The 16,375-nt window shown below is 48.5% G+C and overlaps 1 protein-coding gene across 1 annotated transcript; it reads left to right on the forward strand.

Moving 5' to 3' along the window:
- Positions 1-3,411: 3,411 nt before the first annotated feature.
- Positions 3,412-10,741, forward strand: LOC143428227 (peripherin-2). Its single transcript, XM_076902950.1, has 4 exons — positions 3,412-3,544; positions 5,318-5,474; positions 8,416-8,644; positions 10,505-10,741. Exons 1-4 carry the CDS (start codon positions 3,415-3,417, stop codon positions 10,739-10,741), a joined length of 753 nt encoding a protein of 250 aa, XP_076759065.1. The 5' UTR covers positions 3,412-3,414.
- The last annotated feature ends 5,634 nt before the right edge of the window (positions 10,742-16,375 follow it).

Below are 16,375 nucleotides of genomic sequence, written 5' to 3' on the forward strand. Positions count from 1 at the left end.
AGTACACCGAATGCCTCCGTGCCCGCTCGTTTACTTGCACTTCCTGTCTTGTAACGACGGTGGTCGTTGCAGCGACGTGGGATCGCGTTTTCCACGTAACGGGTGACCCAGAATCAAATTCAAGGATAACAGCCACCACCACCTGGCGATCGACGGATTTTTCGTTGGTTCCTGTTAACGAAAACCCAAATGACACGATTAAAAAACTTCTGCCTCCTCTTCGAACGGCTCCTCGAGCCTTCTCACCCTGGTTTACTCGCACTGGGGGATGTTTCTCCGCGTTCCTTTCGACTCCGTCGCTTTTAACACGCGACCACGACGTTTTCGCGTCGGCTACGAAGCAGAAACTTTAAGAGTAACGAAAATTCGCGTTCAAGCTCGGTGAATACCAGCTTCAGAGGGTAATGGAGAGTCGGAAATTTTCCGTTTCGCTTTTGGAATACGCTTCTCGAGATTCGTTGATCGATGTAGCGTTATTTTCGAGCGCACCGTTTTCCTTGCCAAACCGTTTACGCGAGCCAATAAGAAATAACCGAAGCAAAAATGCGTCCCTTATTTCAGAGCGTGCACTGGTCCACGATGCGAAGCGTTCTGAGAGTTTCTCGTGGACCATTTAAATTATTAATACCTCTTTTCATATGGACCAGAGGTTGAAATTTGAAATATATAAGTACAGCATAGATAGATGGAATACTAGGCTCGAGGTGGGTCAGTTTCGTTTCGTTGTGCACCACCCTGTAGACGCTTGGACGCAATTCACCCAAAGCTCCCTGGATACCTTAGAAATACCACGACGGAGACGATTTCCGTCGCGGGAATGAGGAAATTCCGGGTTCTTAGTTTGCGGACAAACCGACATCGATGCCAACGCCAAAACTCCGAACGAATCGCGCGACTTTGGCCAGACGAAATTGCCGTGCCAATTGCACGCTAATTTCTATTACCGTGACACATGCAATTAGCAATAAATACTCTTTTTTTTCATATATATATTCAGAGTCTACTGCCAAGTCTCACCGTGTGTATAAAATAAAGAAGAAAAAAAGGAATATCGTAAAGAGATTGGAGAAAATGGCTGTCTGCGATATTAAATTCACGAGCGATCAGAGAAGGCAACTTCATCGATACGTGGTGCTCGCGATTTTAGCCTGCCTTCTAATTGGACTAACGTTATTTCTCGCGGGCATGTTTACTTCGTTCGTGATCGCGGCGAGATTGCAATTTCGCGAGAGGAATCTGTTCGAGTTGGTGTTCAAGACTCTGACGTTCTACGGTCTCTACGTGTTCGTCCATAATTTGCTGGGCGTCAAACTGTGCTACAATTATTTTCATTACGCCGAAGGGTAATTCCGTTAAAATTATAATATAAATTAAAGTAACGAGCAGCGGTGGCTACGTTAATGCGGTACAGATCGAGTGGGCCCTGTTAGCATTTTAAATCGACGAATTACCATGGAGATCAAATCAGAGCGTCGCTGCTGGTTACATTTTTAATCGAATTCGAAGACGTCGCGACGATGTAGGACGCGAGGCGCTTAAAAGGCAGCGATAACAGTCGCGAGTTGTTTCTCGAGCTACGTCTGACGAGCAATTTTCCCGAGGAAACACGCAATCACGTCGCTCCGCTGCAACAAGAACGCGAAATCGCAACTTAATTAACTGGCGGGAAGTACCGCGCGATCAAAGGTACCGCCCAGCGAAATTCCTCCTTTAATTCGTTCGGTTCACGGCGACAGCCACGCGGTACGTAAGGTGGGTAACTTCAATTTTTCCTAGATTGCTGGCTGCACACGTACACGCGTGCACACGTGCGACGAGTTGCGAAAGTACGCTTCCGTGATGGGAACTGCCTCTTTGGAACCCAGAGACCTAAATTTCGCGATCCAATATTTCTCAAATCTTCGAATATCATCCGCTATCGATCACTTGGACGATCCACACGCGCGTTCGAATATTCGTAACACCTACTGCGAAGAATATATTTAAAAAATCACTTCATTTGTCGCGACCATACAGAAGAGATCGGAAACGATGGCTATTTTCCATCGATACTCGAATTAAGGCAATTAAAAGAAGGGTGGATGGCGAGTCGATGAGCGTCGCTGCACAATACGGGGTAAATTGCGAATCAGCCGGGGTGGTTTCGCGTGAATTAGTTAACGAGAGCAACGACAGGATATTCTTGATATTTCCTGGCGGAAACCGCCCCACGGACAGACTCATCGAATGGAAGCATTCATTAGAGGCGCCGCGAGCGTTGGTATACGATCCATTGGTATTCGTAATCGAATTCACGAGAACACGATGTCTCTCGCCTTACTTCGAACATCCTGCGTCCATCCTCTTTCACTATTTTTCCAATCCGTGTTACACTAAACAATCGTATATAAAAAAAAAATATAAAAAAAATTCCCATCCAACTGGCGAGAAAGAAAATATTTCAATTGGAAATTTCGAGGGGATGCAGAAGTGAACCGGTTGAGAACGAAAGCGTTTGGTGGATTGGTCTGTACACTTGGTTACACGTATACACACGACGAAATTATGTACACCTGCGCGAGGAACTTGACGTAGAAATTCGAGGGAAATATCGTGGCAAAGAAACGAAATAGAAGGACCAAGATGATTCGAGCTTGCGTGAGAAGTACGAAACTGAAGTGAAGCGATTCTGAAGTACAATACGTTCGAATGAAAATAATTGTGAATCTAAGATCGAACGATTCAGAGTCTAAGCCTTGCATTGAAATTTGCAACAAAATCTTTACGATACTCGCGAAAGATGTCGCCAACTCGCAGTGGTTTGAAACGAGGAGACAAACCGAAAGCGTCCGATTCTGTTCGACTGTTTAAATCCACGACGAACAGAGACGATAAAGGAACGACGTGAAAGGGTTTCCTGCGGCGGCGAAAGAAGAAAGCGAGGTGGCGAAAAGTGGATTCAGGCGTAACCTCGTTGGAGAACGGCGGTAGAATTAACCCCAGGGCGTGTTTCTCTTAATTTCCTCCGCTGGTCGAACTTGAGAGCGGTCGATCGATTTGTCAGAATTTTCAAGTAATTCCTGCCGATACTCCAACCGAACGGGCTCTCCCGGTTCATTTGTTTTAATTAACCTCTCGCTGGTTAACGAATCTTCGCGGTTCAGCCAGTGGCCAGCGATTTTGCGCCTCCTCCTAATCGCGTGCACCCCCTCGCACATAAACACGATACACAGACGCGAATTGTGCTCGCAGGAGGGTAGAAATTGAAGGACTTCCGGAATTAGTTCCCTGACGAGATCCTTGCTGGGTTTAAAAATGAACTCGTAGCGTCGATCTAATCATTGCACGCGGAAACCACGTGTCTTGGATAAAGGTTATAAATCGAGGGACTTGGTTGCGTCTAATGAGGGTTGATTCGTTTGTTGCAGGCCCTGGATGAACCTGAAACTCTTCCTCTGGACTCTGATTGGGTTTTTCATGGTGGCGATCGGCTGCTTCATGGCTATCATCTGCTTCTCCACCACGGATCGTTTGTCTGTTCTGCTTAGAGAGATTCTACTCGAGGGTGAGATTTGGTTTACATAAACACAACAATTTATTTCTACGTGAATTCTTTTAATATCAGTGATCGTAATAGCTGTGTAATAATCCGCAAGCAACCACAGCCAACTTTATCACGGTGAATCGACGGAAAGCGAGAAAGGAACGGTGAAATATTCATCGAGGAGGGTTGCGCGCGATGTTCATCGATCGATAGGGTGGCAGCGCGCGCGAATTCATTTTCTCCGCGCGATCGCCCCCGCGAACGATCCGTCGTTCTTTTTTTTCGCCCACCTCTTGTCGATTCACCGTGAATTCTCGAATTTGAATATTTGATAAAGCCAGGGAAAAAGGAACGCTAGGGAGGAAGGGCCAGCGGGATTATTTCGATACAGATGGTGCACTCGAGAAATAGTTGGAGAGTTATTTGCGGATACCCATTGCTCGAAGAATTGTCAACGTTAATGCGAATCTGAATTTAAATACACTGACTAATTCGACCGAATCTGTGGCCCTCAAAAATGAGGGGGAAGCGATCGAGGCGAAACGATCGCGTTCGTTCGAGCCTGCGATACTCACAACCCCCTTATCTGGTCGACGTAATATGCAAATCGACGAGGAGACGGTCGAACAGCGACGCACGCCTGCTGGCCCCCTGCTCGAAATTACCGATGGAAATCTCGTTTGGCGTCTAGCTACTTAATGAATAGATACGCGACTCTGGGATCCTCCACGGGGCCGAAATTCGAAGCGTTTGCTCGCGATAAACTTCACGGCTGACGCGTCGCGTTCCGCTTCCCTGGTCTACGCAAATGTACATTGATTATCCTGGAAATAAGCGGTACGGAGACCTCGATCGACGTCACCGGATGAACATCGCTGCGAAATCGTTTTACCAATTGTTCTCGCAATACCTGTGTTGGATACAATTTCATCGAGTCGCACTCTTGACTCGTATGTCATATCGACGTAACTGTTGGCGTAGATGCGTGTAGAATATCCATTTATCTCACCCCTTTGGCGAAAGAATCAGGTCGTGTAACCGGGTTACATCGCGTAATAAGAGCTCGTTAATTCTACCCATTACGCGTGACTTTATCGCGTTGGAGTGACGGCCTGAAGTAGATTGGGCGATAGTAGTTGGACAGGGGTTCAGGTTAATCGAATCGTAACTGAATTTTTGCTGGCATAAATGGGGTTTAAATAAATTGTTTCCCAGTGAAGTGAAAGGTTAATCGATTAAAAAGGACAACCGGAAAATTGCCACCGACCGCCCGCGCTGTTTAAACTATTTTAGACCGCAAACATTTGACTGGCAAAGAGGAGCGAGCGGGACGATCGAGAGGCCGTTCAGGCCCTCTGGCGAGCGTTTAATTGGCGATGATCGATATTTCATTATTTCAACGCCGGCATTTTAATTAACAGACCGCGACGAAGGTGTCGATCGAAAGCGAAAATTTCAATTTTCCCACGGACGCTACCGTCGACCGAGAAATTCTTTTGGTAGAACGTTAAATGCTCGAAAGTTATAGGGCGACGCGAAATATTTCTCAACCGATCGAGCGTCCAGTGGAATTTAATGGCACTTCCGCAGGACATCGATCTACACGCCTTTCGTTATTCTTACCTTTCGTAATCAGCAAAACTAACTCGATTGAAGTGTAACGGAAACTTCGCGTCTCACTTTTCCTTCGAAAATTGCAATTCAAAATTCGAACGTCGAAATCAAGAACTTTGGCGAGGTTGAAAAATTCAAAGCGACAAGTTTTCTAAAAGGTTACGAAATTCTGTCGAACAGGTATGAAAAGGTATTTCACGGACGTGACGTGGAAACGGAGGCTGGACAGCATGCAGGTACAGATGCAATGTTGCGGCATAGATTCCGCCGACGATTGGCACAGGACGTACTGGCTGCATCGCGAGTTTCTTGCGCTCGACTCGCCGGATATCTTGAGGTAATTATCAGTTAATTATGTCGGGACAATCGTGGCCCGATATCGCGCTGGGCATCGACTGGGCGACACCGTAAAATCCATACCGTATATCCGCGTTTAGCGGCCATTATCCTCCCGCCTATCCTCCATCACGGTTCGCAGACAATGCGAGCTTTATCGCCTTGCGATCGCCATGTTCTCTCCTGAGATGTTTGTTACGTTTAACCGTCGATGGGAATATCCTCCCCAAAAGTGCAATAAAACTTCACGATCTCTATTATAGTACCGTTTCGGTTGGAACGCTGTGTACATCGAACTGTAAATTTGTTTACGCGTGTCCAGGCTTGCAACATGGGATACGGGGTGTCGCGATCGAACGGTTTAAAAATCGATGAATCGCAACGCGGAGACTGGAGCGCATCCGCGTGGCGTTAATTACACGTAATATTTAAACGCTCCTCCACTGAGGACGAGGAACAAATTTTCCAGGAACTTTAATGGAAACCCGGAAAGTATGCCAGGATTTTAATTACGGCTACACGTGTAACCGTCTCGCGGAAACGAAATTTTAACCGCGCGCTATGGACTGCCTCTCGCGGGGGTAGTTTCGTCCCGGCAATTTCGAAATGGCTGCGACGTTTCCAAAAATTCGAGCACACTTCTCTGTTCCCTCGAGAGATCGCGATTCTATAAAAAAAAAATACGAGGAACCGTGCATCGCCGGAGAGGAGGGAAAGAGGAGAAGGAAGGGGTTGAAGAGGGTGAAAAAGGGGAGAAACGTCCTCCTACGAAATTTTCAGACACCAACGTTCCACGCCCTTCGCGAATGCTCGAGAGGATTTAGAACACCGCTGGCACTGCGGCAAAGTGCCCTTTCCGGGGGCACAGATTATTTCCACGCCGCTGTCGGGGTAGCTCACCAGGCGTTCACCTAACTCACGCGTTGAGGGCTCGCCTCGCGTTACGCCCACGCGGAAACCTGCCCCACGTTTGGATTTTGGAACGGTTTAAGGCGGACGAGACGCTGCTGGCTAATGCTTCGCGATCGCTTTGATCCGTTTGTTCCGCTAAAAACAAGTTGAGATAACTTTTGCTGATACTCAGGACCAGGTGGACCACTTTTCCAGGTGGAGACTTTTCGAAATTTTAATCTCAAATTTTCAGTTTCGTTCTCACGATAGCAATTCTCAGATTGTTCTCCATGTTTCAGTGAGCGTTGTACAACCAGCAGGAAATACCCGGACGAAATCTCGAGGCCTCGCGGTCAGCCGGAAGTGGCGTAGACGGAGAACGCGGTTCCTGCGAAACAATTCGTCGCGGCTGTAGTTCGCGTCGATTCGAGTAGTTTCGCGGTAATTGCCTAACAGTTAGGCTTCCGTCGGGTGACGTACGTGTGCATTATGCGGCGCCGGTAATACGTTCGATAATAAAGGGTTAATAGCGCGTTCCAGAACAGAAGCCTTTGTGTCGCTGCTGGTAATCGCAGATAGAACAGTGGGTTATCGATTTCTCGTTATGTTAATTGCAGAATTATACCTACCACTGGATCGATCCCAGGCCCCTCCTCGGCCGTCCGCAACTATCCCCGAATGTCAACCGCCTAGCCCGCTACCCCACGGCTCGTAAAATCCATCAAGATTATATTACACGCGACGATACAGCCGCTGGGGTTGTTTCTACACGGTGTAACGCACTTTTAATTATCGAGGGGACGTTCTTGCCTTTGGCCACGTTTCACGTCTGAATTCGAGACGACCAGTTTCACGTGCGAACCTCGCGTTGGTAATTACTATACTCGAGATGTTGAGGCGTTTATAGAGTACAAAAAGTACAAAACGAAGACGAATTATTCTATCATGTTATACGATAAAATTTGTATCCAATGTTAGAAATGAAAATAGAGAAGAGAACCTTGGTATTCTCTTTGCATCAGTAAAATTCGAGCCTCTCGTTGGTAATTACTATACAGATATTGAGGTGTTTGTAGAATACAAAAAGTACAAAATGAAGACGAATTATTCCATCATGCTGTACGATAATATTTGTATCCAATGCTCGAAAATGGAATGGAAAAGAGAACGTGGTATTCTCTTTGTATCAGCAAAATTAGCCCAATGATCGTCTGGCTAGTCGAACACGTGGACCGCAAAATCCGGGTCCTTTCGTCCAGTGGCCGATTGAATCGAGCAGCTGGACGCCGCCGCGTTTAATTACCCGAACGTGGCCACCGTAGCGGACACGTGAAAGTCCTGCGGCCGATAGCCGGTTCTCGCACGGGAACTTGCCGCGGAAAGCCACGGTCGGAGACGACGCCTCTCTGGACGACACGGCTCGCAGCTGATCCCAGGCTTCCGCGGCCGTGTCCGCGGACAACTTCGAATTAGCAAGTTCCCAGAACCTCCCAAACGCCGATATCGACGCGGGCCATTCGACTGTGGAGATCAATCTTGGCTTTTTGCTTCTGACATCCGACGCAAGAAGCGATTGCTAATTTTCATCGTACGTTAGATCGAGTTTCGAGCGACATATAATCAGCTTCTTCTGGGTTCGATTGGAGAATGGTAAATTGCTTTCAAGTGACTTGTATTTCGAGGAAAGTGTAACGATCAAATGGAATAATTGCGAAGTTATGTGAATGTGGAGAAAAGACAGAAAATGGGTACGATAATGGTACGCGTGGAGATGGACTGACACGTAGGAATTCTGTTTCAGGTACGCGCGATTGCTAATTTTCATCGTACGTTAGATCGAGTTTCGAGCGACCTATAATTAGCTTCTTCTGGGTTCGATTGGAGAATGGTAAATTGCTTTCCAGTGACTTGTATTTCGAGGAAAGTGTAACGATCAAATGGAATAATTGCAAAGTTATATGAATGTGAACGAGAAAAGAAAGAAAATGGGTACGATGAAGGTAAGGATGGTACGCGTGGAGATGGACTGACACGTAGGAATTCTGTTTCAGGTACGCGAAGTTGGACGGTCGCGTGACGCCTCCGGTGGTGCCGTGGAGTTGCTGTCGAACTGACGTAAAGGGCCCGTGCTATCACGATCCCCTTCAGCTGCCAAATCCCGAGCAGAATTCCACTTACGAGAGCCTGAACCCTCGGGGCTGTCTCGTCGCCATGAAGACCCTGGTGAACGGGACGCTCTACTCGACCGTGGTGCTGATCGCGTTTCTGTTTGTGTTGCAGGTAAATCAATAATAACGCCTGCGTCCAGCGCAAACGATCGTCTATCCGCGTTCACGGTGGCTGGGATTCAACCCCTTCCGCGCTCGAGGAACGTTTCAACCCCTTCGCACATACGCCTGTACCATCGTGTCACGACGGATACTCTCGAATCGATTTATCACGATCGTTAGTCTCGCGAGTCGAAAGAAAAATATGGGACGGATATTAGCAGAGCATTATGGAGGATTATGAAATTTTATCGCGCCACCAGAGAATCGCCAGCGTTCCATAATTCAATATTAGTTACAGATTTTCGAAGGTACCTTCTCGACAGGTGTCCGCGTGAAAAATAGCTACCCGCGCAGACACCAGCCGACTCATCGTCCGGGCTTTCCGTGGATCCAGAATAAACAGCGGCGACGGCCAAACGACGAGGGGGGTGGCTCGAGCCGCTCGTCGACGGCAGACGGCCCCGAATGGCACCGGATTATCAGATTCGTTCGGAATTATTGATTGCCCGCGGGCGCGATGATACCGCGCGTCATCGTAGCCGCGAACGCGTAATATTTTAAGGTGACAGGCCGCTTTTCACGCCAAATTTCCGCTCCCCCGTCGCAATAATTCACGCCTCGGTTGTTCTCCGTCGACGATAGTTTGCGTGCAAAATCGTTACACGAGCGGAATGAAAATTCCATTATTAGTAGAAACGATCGATCGATCGAACGGATCGATGTACGCGATGTTCTGTCACCTTTTTTTTTTTTGCGAACGCGCCAGTGCTTTCGAGGATGGGGAAAAGCAGCCTCCGGTTCGTGTGTGGAAGAGTGGCTCTCGCGTGTCCCGGTTTAATTCCATTTCCGGGCATTCTTCGCGCGAGCCACTCGAGCTACGCCTTGATGTCGTCCGGCTGGCGAATAGTCGCGGTTAATTAAACCCACCGCGTTCTAGCCACTCGCAAGCTTTTCCTTTATCGAACGATAAATTAATCCGTTTAATCCGCAACCCCTTTGGCCGCTGCCCGCCGCGCTTTGTCTCCTTTCGACGAGGATTTTTACCTTTGCAAATTATCGGTCCATTGTCCTGGCGAAGAACCCGCGGAATGTTAATAACGAAACGGAATTATTTTTTAATTACACCGTTCCTTTTCACTGTCGTCGGTTAGATTTTTCGATTTCTTTTTTTCCCGAAATTGCGATTAATTCGTGGCGATTTCAGATGCGAAGCGGGGAGGGTAGGTTGCGTTCTCGCTTCTGGCGTTACGATTTCGATAAAATCGACCGCTCTTCCTCGGAAATTTCATGAACCCACTTAGGAACCTGTGACACGGCCCATAAATTGCGCTCCCAACGATTTACCATTAACCAGAGTACGATCCAGTCCTTTCTCCACTGAGTGCGTACGTAAAAATGGCACCTGAGGGTGGAGCGGCCTGTGAAACAGGACCAAGAGGGCCAGCTCGCATCCCGCTCGGACCAGGCGACGAACGACACCTCGTAAAGTCGAGAAACATCGTTTTACGAGTGCTGGTGGACGCGATCAAGCGGAAGAAAAAAATTGAACCACAGCGAAAACCCTGATTCCATCTATACACTCATATAACAGACAACAGATTCGATGAACAAAAACGACGCTCCTAATCACCCTACCATTCTCTCTTTTTATCCTTCATCCCGTTCATTTAAATTTTATTCAAGGATCGTCCAATTATCGAATGAAAATTAAAATTACCGCCACTTGTCATCTGTGAATGGCCCCTCTCGCGGATCGGTAATGCCCAGCCGCCGGATCGAAGCGCTGGTAATCGCTCGCGAATTAATTCCGCCTCTTTCCGTAAGCGTGCAGCAATCCAGCGCTGACAAAGGCTGGGAACTCTTTGCACAGGTGCTGGTGAGCGTTTTGTCACGGCTCGACTTCACTGCGGCGAGGAACGCGGTGGCGCTCGGCGATCGTTGGGCAGCCTCGCCCGGCTGGCTCTACGGCCGCCTGGATTTTGGCTTAGCCAGCGGACCTAATCTCTGCCAGATCGATCGGGTTAGTGGGCCGTCCGAATCGAATCAATCGAGTCGAGCGGGTCTGTTCGACGGGCACGGTTCGCCGACGCGCGAAAGATCGGTGTGAATTGGATGGATGTGGGCGGTTGGGCCGATGGACAGATTTTAGGAGGGTTTCGAATCGTTTGAGGAGATGGGATTCGAGGCTTGCCCAGTGGAATTGCGAGACTCGACTGTGCGAGCCTCGTTTTCAGGGATCGTTGCGAATATGAGGAACACGACGCTTCGATTTTTGCCATTTTTGCCATTTTTCGCCTCGATCGTTTATAACGTTCGAGGGTGCGTGTAACCTTGGACAGAGCAGTCGAACGATAACTTCGATGATTGCCAGCATGCACCCCTGGCGAGGTTTTAAAAAGAACCAGAGGAAGCTTTTATCTCACGTTTAACGCGCCACCCGTCGTCCGCGTAATTTCCACCATCCCTTGAACAGTTTCATCCGCGCGTTCGTGGCTTGTTCCTCGCTGGAGAGTTGCTAATTTTCGAACCCCTACATGTGTACCAGCGTGAACTTGACGTCAGGTGGAAAGAGTTCAACGTAACCAGCGGTAACTTTCTAACTTGGCGAGAAATATCCACGGAACGAAGTTTGCACCTCTGGCTCCTCTCTCTTTCGCTCCGCCTCTTTCTCCGCATACGGTTGAGCGTGCACGCGCGCGTCTCTGTGCGCGTGCAGTTGTCAGCGGAACATTTTGCTCGCCCTGCTCCGCTGGGGCCTTTATTTGTTTAATTCTCTAATTTCTTCGAGCCGGAACGGGGTAGAACGCGACTCAGAGGGAAACAGAGGCGGGACTCGTCGCGCTTTTATTGGAGCCGCGCGACGAGGGAAAGTTTAAAAAACTTGCCCGCCACGAGTGGTGCTTTCCAACCGTTGCCGTTTGTCCGACGGAGCTTTTTATCTCCCGACGTCTCTCCGCTTGGTGGGACGTGTATGCGCGCGATATGCTCGAGGTCGCGTGAACATCGCTAGTCGACTAATCAGCGGACGCAGAGGAGTCTATGGAGAACGTGCTTCGTTTTACGCTTAACTCTATCCCTCTCCCTTTACTATTTAAAATAGATACTTTAAAATCTACAAACTTCTTCTTCGAACATTTCTAAATTCTAAATCTAATAATACTTAATTTCTCCATCGTCGATAGATAAACCAGAAACAACTGAATTCCAATTATCCCATCTTTCTCGCAGAAACACAGCGGAAGAGGCGACTCGATGATCGATCTACGCCCCCTCGTTTACTCGACTGATACAGACTGAATCCTTCAGAAACGCCTCGAAGAATCCTCGTTAACAAGACCAACGAACTCCATCTTGTCCCACAGAAATTCTTCCAGCACCCCCAAACCGCGTAGTTCCAACCACGCATCGATCAAACCGTTGCAGTTGGACGTTCGCTCGTGAAGACTGGTATGAAATCGTGGTACGTTCTCCGCGAAGCTTTTATCGAAATGAAGAGCCATCGTCACGAGGAGGCCGCCGCGTTTAACGAGCCGCCCACGCGCCACCCTCCGCGAGGCGATTAATCGATCATCGATTACGATACATCCAGGATCCGGCCACCGTGGGACAAACAAGCGGCAGAAAAGAAAGAATCGAGACGGAAACAGGGGCTCGAACGATAAGATAAGGCTTCCTCAGGTTTCTTCCCGCGGATATCCGTCGACAGGAGATCCGACGATGGCTTTCACCGTGATTACTGGTACCGGTTAATCGAGTCGCGATTCTAAATCGCTCGTTTCCACGTCGTATCGAGCGGGTATCGCGTCGATCGATCGACGGGACAAAGGAATTGGACGACGGGACCAGGCTCTGGATACCTTGGCCGTGTTTTTCTTCGACGTCTGAAAGGGTGTACTTTATGCGAAACAGCCGCCAGTTAATTACGAGATAGCATTGGAGAATGGATCGAAGTGTTTTTAGTTAATTAAGAATAAATATGGTAATCGAGAACGTTGGTGAAGGAAATGAATGTCGAGCGATCTTGTGAAGGTTTCTCTGGATTAGTAAAAATCGTATCTGGTTCCTCGAGGAGTAAAGAGAAACCATCCACCCTCGTCGCACTGAAGGAAGACTGAAACCGCCATAATTGTCTGTCGAAATCGAGCAGATCCTACGATCGAAGAACCATCCAGCGTCCCAAAAAAAGAAAAATCGCGCGTTCATTCCAATGACGCGAGCACGATTTAAACTATCTGTCTAGCAACTCGCAAGAACCATCGAAACGAAGGGGGACGAAGGGAAGAACAGCATTCAGAAAGGATACTTCGACAGAGAGGAGACTAAAAGCCTGGCTGGTCCTAAAAACTTGCAAATTTTCAGAGACACAAAGCACGCTAGTCACAAACGGAGGCTTCGGTTAGAAGATACAAAAATGGACAGAGTCGGGTGTTTCATTTTTTAAAGAAGTCCTTTGGATTCCACGATTGAAGCCACTCTGACGAGAGAACCATGAATATTGATGCCGTCGAGGGCCTTGGCGAATGAAAACGATGGGGTGGAAAGCCTGTTTAATGAGTTATTCAAATCTTGTTTATCCCAGCAGGATTCGCGAGGGCGTGAAAATGGCGCTCGCTGTTTCGAGGACGGCGAAGCTCGCGAATTCTTCGCGAATCGCCAGCGTTGGAAATTCGCTCGCCACGTTGCAGGAAGCGCGCCCTCGAAGTCGAAGAAAGGGGGTTGAAAATTCGGGAAAGCACGGAAACTCGAGCAGATCGATCTTCGCCTCGCCACTCCGTGGAAGTGGTGGAAACGTCGCGTTGCTGGTCGACCCGCCCGTTCGTCCTTGTCGAATTTAATAATGGCGAATTTACGGGGCCGCCGCGGGGGCGGGTTCTTTTTTTTTTTCTCACGGGTTTGCTGCAATTTCCGGCGACACTGGTAACGAAGTTCTCACGGGTCCGCACTTTTCCACCGTGTCGCCGTAAAACGACCGATTTTACGCGGGCGTATTAACGCCCCGTCGAGCCAGGGTGCGCGGTTTACAGCTCGACGGGAAAGTCGTTACAGAGGAGTCGAAATTTCTCGACCGTTTTCTCGACGAAATTTTTCATCCATTCAGAATAAACTGAAATGTTCCAACGCGAACGTACGTTTTAAAAGCACGCACGAAAATGAGGATTAAACGATCAAGCATAAATTCAGAAGCGACGCGGTTAAAAAATTCAGTCTCTACGCGTTCTTCTTTCAGTTCGCAAAGAAGCTTGACGTAGCATTTTTTGCATTGCATGAAAATTTTACGCAGAATCTCCGCTCCGTATTCTATCCGAGAGTTTCATGCATAATCTTCATATATTATTCGATGCGCCGTGAAGCTCCCGTACGCAATTTTCATTTTTTACCTTTACTACCTCTCCCACGGACACTTGGAGTAATTGGTTATAATGTATAACGCACGCGGATCGGATCGATTCAACTATTTTCCACGGTTTACACCGCTGCCCTCGCCCGTGGCTCGGTCGAACGGTCCGTCAACAGGCGACTTCCTGCAGGAAGGTCCAAACAGCCCTGACGTCCCTGGAAAACATCAAACAACACTCCCGCACGTCAGTCTCGCAGCCGTCCCCTCTTCAATCCCGTCGATGTTAACATTCAAGTTACATCGTCGAACCTCCGCTGCACCCGGTTCCCACGAATCAACATCGAGTTCACAGTTGGAGGCCACGGCACGTACAGTACACAGCAAAAGTCCTTAAACGTGCTACCAAGGAAACGCTCGAAAATTATCACATAGTCATCATTTTTATATTCCTCTAGATTTTCCAAATGTATTGCACTCGCATCTCATTAACTCTAGCGGTTACAATTATTAGAAAATTAGTGGATCTCTCAGGAACGTGTAGAAATCGAAAGAAGTGCAATGGTAAAATTAATTTGTCTCAAAAGAATTAACTCGAGTATGTAGCTGAACTAAGACTTTTGTTGAGTACTGTATAGACGAGAGAGAGAGAGAGAGGTACGTGAGTTAGGCGATTTTCCGAAAATCGAACGCACTCGTCGAAGGAGCGTCCGTGTACCGGTTATTCTGGTGGCCATTGTTTCCGTTCGATTCGATCAGCGCGCGCCATCGAGAAAGCAGTTAGTCCCATGGCCAGTGAACCGTCCGCGAGAGAGCGAGCTGCACGAGACAGCGGAAGCACTCGAGGAAATCCCTTCGATGGCCAGCGTCGATCGATTCACGAAGAAAAGCGTTTCCACGGGGCTCTGGCGTCGGCCGTCGACAAACAACCGCGGAACCACGACGATCAACCGTCGACCTTCCCGCACCTTTCGACTGGCCTGCTCTCCACACGGCAAATTGAAATTCGATTCTGCCCCCACGACAGAGACGAGGGCGTGAAACCGTCCGCGACAGAGCTCTCTGATGCGAGCTCCGCGTAAATGGCGATTAATTGAAATGGTAATTGAAAACGGTGAGGGGCTGGCGAGGGTGGTGCGATCTTGGAAGAAACGTGGGGCGAACGAGGTATTGGGGAAAGTAAGGGTAATGTGTGAAGGTCGGAAGGTCAAGGTCAGAGGAGGATAAGTTGAGGAGGTCGATGGGAATTTTGAAGCTTGGAAATATTTATGCATCGTTGAAGTGGAATAATTGAGAAGCTGAAACGCGCGATGCGGAGGAGCTTCCGCTGAGGCGTTTCAAAATTGCCGAGTAAAAGTTAAAAAGCTTCGACGCTAAGATCTCGCGAGGGGAAGGCTCAAGGTCGAAAGACCTTTAGTTCGAAAAGACTGCCGCTGAAAGAGGCATGCCGTAATATCTGGAGTCGCGTGTAATTAGAAAGTCGTGACCTCGTGAGAAAGGAGGGTTGAATGCTTCGACCTTGGAGCCTCGAAATGAAAAAACTTTATCGCGGGCTGCGAAAAAGTTTCGCGCGAGTATATGTTTGCTTCTTCCGAGCGGTTCACCCTTCGCCGCAATTTTGTTAATGTTTACGCAGCTTTTTTCTTTCCTACCCTCTCGTTCCACGGGTCGACCCTTCAATTGGCGAACGTTTCACGGCAATTCACCGCGATCACGTTTGATCTGCGCCGCGGCGCAGAATAAACATAAAAACAGCATGTTAATCCGTCGATGTAGGCTCGTTAAACGTTCCGCCGTTTAATTTTCCGCTCGCGAATACGCTGGCCGGGCATCGCAGCTTTAAACGTCCGGAATTTAATAAGCGTCTCGCTTTTAAACGCTACAATATTTCGCGTTTCAATTAATCACGAAACTCAATTTATTTCTCCCGCCCCCTGCACCCTTTTCTCTTCGTCCCACCCCAACTCTGCTGGTACCCGCTGTTACCAACCAACGTTTCTCGGTCAACGAAGCGCACTTTTACTCGTGACGATCGACAGAACGTTCAACCTCGAAATTTCTTAATTTTCTCTGAAATTTCGCGCGCAAGATTCAAATATTTTTTTGCGAACCGGAAATGTTCACCTTGATCTACCTGCTCGCAGTCCGCGCCATTCCTCGCGATGGCTCCAATCCCGACAAGAGGCGCCCAGGACTTTCTTTGACGCTGCAATCTCAGGACAGGATTTCCTCGTGGCCACCCTCCTGCGCCCCATCCAGCGGGCTCTGGATGAAACATTAAAGCTGTTTTCACATTGTCGTTCGCGGAGGAACTCGCCAGCCTGGTACTTGCCATGGTAATCAACTGGAAGCCACTGGCTGGGTCCATTCCAGATTGCTCCTCGTTCAATTAGCATACATACGATG

Source organism: Xylocopa sonorina, chromosome 10 (assembly GCF_050948175.1).
Source record: "Xylocopa sonorina isolate GNS202 chromosome 10, iyXylSono1_principal, whole genome shotgun sequence".
Lineage (NCBI taxonomy): Eukaryota > Metazoa > Arthropoda > Insecta > Hymenoptera > Apidae > Xylocopa > Xylocopa sonorina.